General features: G+C 40.1%; 1 protein-coding gene across 1 annotated transcript in view; it reads left to right on the top strand.

Annotated features, from left to right (window-relative positions):
- The first annotated feature begins 4,707 nt into the window (after positions 1-4,707).
- Positions 4,708-7,841, top strand: part of LOC147899597 (uncharacterized) — a 74,255-nt gene continuing 71,121 nt past the window's right edge. Inside the window, exons 1-2 of the mRNA XM_087378686.1 lie at positions 4,708-4,835; positions 7,145-7,372. Of these exons, the coding sequence (XP_087234812.1) occupies positions 4,812-4,835; positions 7,145-7,372 (252 nt within the window). The 5' untranslated portion in view covers positions 4,708-4,811. The remainder of the gene's footprint in view (positions 4,836-7,144; positions 7,373-7,841) is intronic.

Below are 7,841 nucleotides of genomic sequence, written 5' to 3'. Positions count from 1 at the left end.
TCATACAACATACCCTCCATATTGTTCATGGGAAAGTTTGATTGCTTCCCAACTTTCTTCGCAATACTTAGGGGAGACAAACCTATCCAGAAATAGTAATCTATGTTCAAAATGAAGCACCATTGAAGCAAGAAGGAACTATATGTACCTTTTGGAGACAATGCAGTAGAATTACCCTTGAAGACACTGCTACCCTCATCGCAATAAATATCTATGTCATCGATAGGCGCTTTTCCCTTCAAGGTATCCTTCTCCACTGGTTTCTCACAATATGCTGGGGTCCCCTTAACAAAAGATTGTATGACACCATCTAGGACAACTTTGACATCCATGAATAATTTTCATTCTATATAAGTTGAAGTTTGGAGAATGGCATTGGTGCCATTCTCCACAACATCATATGGATATTTCAAGAATAGCTCCAATTCCATTCATACATGGAGAAGGGAGAATGGCACTGGTGCCATTCTTATCAATCCTTGTGATTAATTGCATTGGCGCTAGTCTCAATATAATCATATGGTGTTGTGGAAAATGGCAACAGTACCAATCTGTAACCATCATATGTGACAAAATTGACATCTAGGGAATGGGATAGGACCATATGAAATTGATTATCAGCATATGAAATTGTCATGAGGGTGTCTTCTTTACCTACTCATGAGGCCTTCCTTGAATTTTTGAATGGGATATCCTTCATCGGATCAATTGAAGTGTTGGAAAACAACATTATATGAGGCCTTCCATATGAAATTGTCATGAGGGTGTCTTCTTTACCTACTCATGAGGCCTTCCTCGAATTATTGGTTGGGATATCCTTCATCAGATTAGTTGAAGTGTTGGAAAACAACATTATATGAATATTTGGAGAATGGCACCAATGCCATTCATCACCTAGAGAATGGATAATGGCACTTGTGCCATTCTAGTCAATCCATGTGATTAATAGCACTGGTGCCATTCTCAAAGTAATCATATGGTGTTCAAGACGATGGCACTAGTGCCGATCTCCAACCATGATCCATGACAACCTTGACATCTAGAGAGTCGCACCATAACCAAATGCAGCATCAGTTCCTCGTCTACACAATTGCATTGTAATCAATACTAAAAGCACCATGGATACATAGCATATTAATTATAGCGCACTGTTACTACAGAGTAGGGAGGCTTTCAAGAAACACTGTTGGAGAAAATGTTTTTCAAATAGTGTTTCAAAATAGAGAGAAGATGCATAAAAGGTACAACTGAATTGAAAGAATAACTATTGGCCAAGCAATTGCATTCAAACGACAGTTTGCTGCAATTTCCTCTCACCTTTCCTAGAAGGAGTGCACGTAGAGAATAGAAGACACCCTGCCTCGGGGATTATAAGAGTGAGGCACATAAATCAGCACAACAACACATAGCCCACAAAAAAAAAAAAGGAAAATAGATTCAAGAACAATGTGAACTAAAGAGGCTCAAATATTGAAGGCAATGCACCTTCCAAATACCATCACCTATTAAGAACCCATGCAAGGAACACACATAGAATGTGAGCGAGCTCATAAGAATAAAATTGGTGATTTAGCAAAGGAAATGTCCTCTAGAAACCAGTCAATCACTTGCTACAGTTGTAATTAAACACAAGAACACATGATATAATAACAAAAAAGTTTTGCAAACAACATCAAGGAAGCAACACGATATTAAACATACACACAATGACTCACATGAGCTTTAAGTAGGGGTGCCATGTGATGTATATTTCTTTGCTGTAACATCAACAAAAACAATTAATTTCTCTATAAACTAGCCTTAATCTCGTTCACCTTCGTAACTTCTATAATCAATTTTTTTTCAAAGAAAGTACTATCACCGAATGCTCTATTAATCTACGAATACAAGATAAAAGGCATCCAAAATTTTCTACAGGTGTTAATCACAGTAAATAGGTCTTCCAAAACTAACCAACAAGTAGATTTTTCCAAAATGTGGAAGACCATAACAATCAATAGTATAATTAATGTAGCAACAATAAGGACTACTGTTCAATGGTTATTGGACATAATTAGATGCTTAGGCATGCGGCCAATGAATAAGAGCAGCTGGGAAAGCAAGGTTGGGAGGATTCTTGCAAGAAATCTTAGCATTAAGAACCCTTTCGTAAATAGCGAAGCATATCACAGGAGAGATATCTGTTCTAGCCCCCCAAATCAGCTGCCTGTTGTTGCTGCTCATGACTGCTTCTAGGCACGAGTAGAGGAGATCATGAAGTATTGGTCTGCACATTCCCAGTGGATAGCTTAGTCATAAGTCCTATTTCAAAGCTTAATCAAAAGTCCCTATTTTTGCTGGCGATGGATGATAAAACTAATATGCATGTACATAGCATACTATAACCTAAATCAATGTAGTATGATACCCCACAAAATAACAAAACAATTAAAACTAATGACTAAAAGGCACTCTCATGAGGCATGAGTATGGTGGGAGTGTAAAGAAGGACCATTAATTTGACAACAAAAAACACACCCTGCTCATTCATAAGAACATGTTACATTGTTAATCGCCAAGTTCATTATATTTTATCTGATTTGTGTCATCATGTTATTCCTCTAGCTATAGACCAACACCTGCTTACATAATATCTGACATATCAACATCTTACATAGGCACTGAATTATTGACACCATCTACACATTCTGATTTTATTCCTAGTATTACGTATTTGGGTCAAACATGGCCAAACATTTTCTGCAGGTGTTAATCACATTACAGAGGTCTTCCAAAACTAACCAACAAAGTATATTTTCCCAAAGTGTGGAACACCATAACAATCAGTAGTATAATTAATGCAGCAACAATAAGGGCTAATGTTCAATAGTTAATGGACAAAATTAGATGCTTAAGCATGCGGCCAACCAACATAGATTTTTTAAAAGCAGCAAGTAAGAGAAATACTTAAGCATTTGGACAGCAATAATTACGTCTGTCATACATCTTCTTGGACAGTTTCAGTAAAAGCAGTACCACAACCTTCTTCCTATAAATGAACAGTACCAGGACTATGTTCCTAAATATAGTGCAAGGCATGTTTTAGATCCTAAGGACAATAGATATGTCCACCACTGATCTTGCATAAGGAGAGTGGAAAGAGTTAGACCATGTTTTCTATGGTCTTCAACTACTCCAGGCCTCAAAAAAGATTTTTGCAATGATACTTTATGCTATTTCGTGTCATCAAACAATCTCACGCAAATGCAACAACAAGTGAGGAATAAGAAATCACCGTTGGACTCCGAATTAGTATCACAAGTTTTCTCCTCTACATAGTTGCCAAACTTCCTCTCCAAGTCTAGCATAAGTAAACCATAAGTACCACAAATGAGAAACACAAAAAGGAATCGCAAGAATTGAAGTGAAGGAAGGTAAGGGAATAAAAAGTTAGCAACCTCTCCCAAACGTGGTGCTATCAGTGTCCATCGGTTGCATGCACACATCAAGCTTCTTTTGGCCTTCCATCAAAGCGTGAACCCAAACACAAAGCGCCTGAACTAATGATCGATAAAATTGCTAGAAAACACACTGCGATTGAAGTCCTTCAGCACAAATGTTTATATAGAAGGTCCCTAACAAACCTCATCGATGATGAAAGAAAAGATGTTGTAGCCATTGACACAAGAGTCATACCTCTAAAATAGGCATGCAAGGAACCTCCTAAAGCTTGCGATGGAGCTGAAAAGGCAACCAAGCTGAAAACGATCCCACACAGAAGAGTGAGTCCTGAGGAAGCTTCTCTAAAAAAAGAACGTCAAACCAAGCAGGCAAGCCGAATGGAAAGCAAACACCCCCACAAAGAGCGTTGAGGCAAAAGCTTTCCCTAAACCATCGAAGCTGCATATCTCTTCAAATCACGTCGATGGGCATGTGCAGACACGTGATAGGCAATAGGCAAATAGGACTATGTTGACAATCATCTCTTTATGAGCATGGGCTCACAATGCATGTAAAGACGATCAAGGAATGGCAGCCCAAGTTTCCCACACAATTCTAGATCAACTTGCTGTGAGGATCCACGGGGCTCTCCCATGCTTCTATTGAGTTTGACATATCCTCGCTGGTATTTACTCAATGTGCGTGAATTGGTAAAGAAATAGAGCGCATTGTATCTGCGCTTCTTTTTGGGTTTCCTTTTCTAGAAGATCTCACGCATAGCAGCACAAATCCAATTACGACAATCACAGCAACGATTGCACAAATGATTCTAGTGATTTTAATAGGCGGCGGGGCGACTTCACATAGGCCACAAATCCCCCGAGCCATGCACTCATCAAACTTGCCACAACACACCTGTGCACAGAAGCAAAAAACCAGGGATGGAATGGAATCAAAAACTCTACTAGCCAATATGAAATGACTACTTTGTTCGAAATAATGAAATGTAAGCATTTCTCTCTTTCAACCACCGCAGACGACTACTAAGGGTGTTTTACACGCTAAAGGCGACCAAGTCGGCCCAACTGTCATTGAATGCATCTCCAAGGTGGGCGGGGCAATCATGCGGGGCCATGAACCTTGGGCGTGTTTGGGCCAAGTGTGTGGAAGGCCTGAGCAAGTGGGGCAGGCCAAAAAATGTGGATAAAAAATGGAAGGGGGACGAAGAAACCAAAAATCTTAGGAAGAGGACAAGAGGGAGAGTTGAAAGGTACCTTCCTTTTCACAAGAAAGGGCCTTTTATACTGTTGTTGTTTCTTCTTATTTTTCTTCTTCTTCTTCCTGTTGTTGTTTGCCCTCCCCTGCCTCTGCAGACCTCGCCCTCTGCATCCATGGCGTCCTGTAGCATCTCCCTGGTGAGTTCTCGACACTTCCATTGCTCCACATGTTTTACCCTTAGCTTCATTCTGCTCTCCCCAGCGCAGGAGTTTTACGCATCTCCTTTCGTAGTTTTTTGTCGGAACTTCCCGTTTTGTCACCGACTCAGTTGGCCTCTTGCAGGATCCCAGCCTCATTTTGTCTCTCGGCCGTTTGTTTGTGCGCTTTCCTCGATAACTTCCTGTTGGTCTTCGTCCCTTACATGTTGCATTTTTGACCTTTCTATCGTACTTGCGAAAGGGGCCTACGCAGTCAACGCTCGCTGTTTTGTTTTTCTCCTTCTTTTCGGTCGTCTCTTTTCCGCTATCAAGTCGGAGAAAATCCCCAGCTGCAAATAGGGAACCAAAAACCGGGGACTGCTCGTCGAAGGAAAGGGTTTCTGCTCACAGTTCAGTCTATATCGACTGAAGGGTGACAGTATGCGCACAATGCCTTGATTTTTTATCCCCAGCGTTGTCCCTTCGTACTCGTCTATTATGTTTTTCCGCAGTCGCCATTCGTTATACAATAAATTTTATCAATGTTGAAATGTATGTATTTTTTGCTGAGCTGAGTGCTCTACTGTTACCGTAACAAAGATGCGCGCATCATGATAAAGTCTCTGTCATTTCAAGAGTCCTAAGTATGAGTGCTATATGACGTAATTGCATGCTTTTGTGTGTGTGTGTGTGAGAGAGAGAGGGAGAGAGAGAGAGAGAGAGAGAGAGAGAGAGCACGCTTATCTATGATCTGTATGCAAAGTTGGACGCTGTCAAAGTTGTTGGATTTTTGTAATAGGTACTGCGCTCTATGCATGGTGGAATTAATGGTTGGCAAAGTTGTGAGTACGCTGCACTTTGGCATCATAGCACGCACATTGCACTTTTCCTCTCTGTCTTCCCCCCTTGTTTTCTTCTCTATCTCTTTCTTCACCCTGGTTCAATCGAGTCTATCATGCTTTTCGTCCTTTGCTTCTGTGATGTCATAGTATGTAGTGCTATTCCTGCTTGAGTTTATGGTTTTCAACTGTGTCAGTGGCTGTCATGAGATTGAAACTGCACTGTGTTGTGTTTTTAGGGTTGACTTTGGGCATGCTCCTCGATTCATCTGGATATATACTTGCTTCTTTTTCCCCTTGCTCTGTGGCACGATATTATTTTCAGCTCTTATAATCTAGTCTTGTGGCTTTCTTTTAAGGTTTTCTATGCACTGCAAATTTTTGTTGCCTTAGTGCTTTTACCACCGTCGATTCAAATTACTGATTGAAATTGATAGTAGAGGTGAGGAAGAACTGACTTGTGTTTTTAACACTTTGAATGTCGTTTCTCTTAGTCTCATGCATCATGACATGAAGCGCTTTTGATTTTTGTCGAACTGCCTGCCAGCACTTCGGATACCTTCAAATTCACTTCTCTGATTCTCTCATTTGCTATAGCGATTGAGAGTTTTGTATGGGATACCTCCCTCAATTTCTGGCATCAATGTGTCTGTAGGTAAAATGTGAATACATTTTGGAGAGTCTGGGGACATGTACACTGTGTGAAATGAAAGAGGCGTGGTGTGAGGAACACTTTACTTTCAGAGGTGCAGGATATAGGCCCATTTTGTTGCTCATTTATGTATCACACACTTCATTTCAGATTTCACGGCTTTTGAAGAGTGGAGGGACTCTACCCTATGGCCTTTCAGCACTGTTATGGAGCCTGAGATTTTACTCAAATCTCACTTTTATCAGTTATGTGCCTCGTAGTCAATTCAGCATCTAGACAAGGATGAAGGTCAGTCCTTTTGGGTTGAGATAGCTTAACAGATGGCACTTGGGCATAGTATGTTTGCATCAAAAATTGATGGAAGTAGTAGCATATACCCTTATCGATTGGATCAAAGATCCTCTGGTGATTTCACAGATGTAACTGTACTTCTTTCTCTCTCTTCTTGGGTTGATCTTTGTGTCCGAATTTTTTAATTTACTTGTTTCATCCTCTTTTCTCTTCATGCTTGGTTTTTAATGACAAAGGAGCTCAAATAAACAAGGGTTGTTGATCTTTAGAGATGTTGGAATTTTCAAGAGCCCAATAAAAGGGGGGTTACGATCATGGGCATTGATTTGCTGGAGACCCTCACCGTTTATGTCTTAGGCTGAATGATTCTTTCCTGACTTCTCATCTATGTTCAATGACTTGTACTTTCTCAATCTCAGTTACTTTCTTGTAGTTTGAGTAAGCAGTATCTTTTGCAAAATTACCAGTGTATGCTAGTGCTATTTATGCCAACGAGCTGATGTATTATAGGGGTGTACTCTTAATAGGGCAACGTGGCTTCAAAGGTTTCTGGGCATTCAGTGATTTCAAAATGTTGCTCATCAAGGAGTCCAGTGCTTGTCAGATCGTTTTCAAATTCTCTGGTCCTCAACAATCGAAAAGCATTGCGTTTTTCATCCAGCTCCTTCTCAACCGGTAGTTACCACTTGACAGTACCTGCTGTTGGTTGTATTGCAAAGAAATGGCAATGGGTTTCGACACGATCTATGTCACAAGTAAGTGAATGTCAAGAGGTTATGCATGGATGATGTTGATCTGTGATTCTGTAATATATAATGATTATGTCTGGTGTCTTGTCTAGTCATCTGGTTTCAGGTCAGTTAGCTTGCCAAAGAAGCACGTTCCTCTTCTACTATAATATGCGTAGTGCATATGGAATGGCTTAATCTATGTGTTTTATTGTAGGAAAACTTGTTGGTTTTTGATTGCTATGTCTGGAGTTTATTTTTCTATGTTGTTGCATATCATGGATGTTTGCAGGGTTGGAGAGTTCTGTATCAGGTGCTGGTCTATTCATTTTTCTGCATCCATTCGTGATATATACTGTGTGCTTGCAATGTCAAATATCTGGAAGCATTTTCCTGAAAGAATGAGATGGTTTGCTGCTTGTTGCACGGTGTTTACTTTTGACTATTGGGAGCTTTATAACATATTAAGTAGCTTCATTTGATCTTATGAACCTAA

The sequence above is a fragment of the Dipteris shenzhenensis genome, chromosome 8 (assembly GCF_047967505.1).
Source record: "Dipteris shenzhenensis isolate YYH24624 ecotype China chromosome 8, Dip_SZ_1.0, whole genome shotgun sequence".
Classification (NCBI taxonomy): domain Eukaryota; kingdom Viridiplantae; phylum Streptophyta; class Polypodiopsida; order Gleicheniales; family Dipteridaceae; genus Dipteris; species Dipteris shenzhenensis.
Note: the sequence above shows the minus strand (reverse complement) of the source record. Positions and strands in the feature narration are given on the sequence as shown.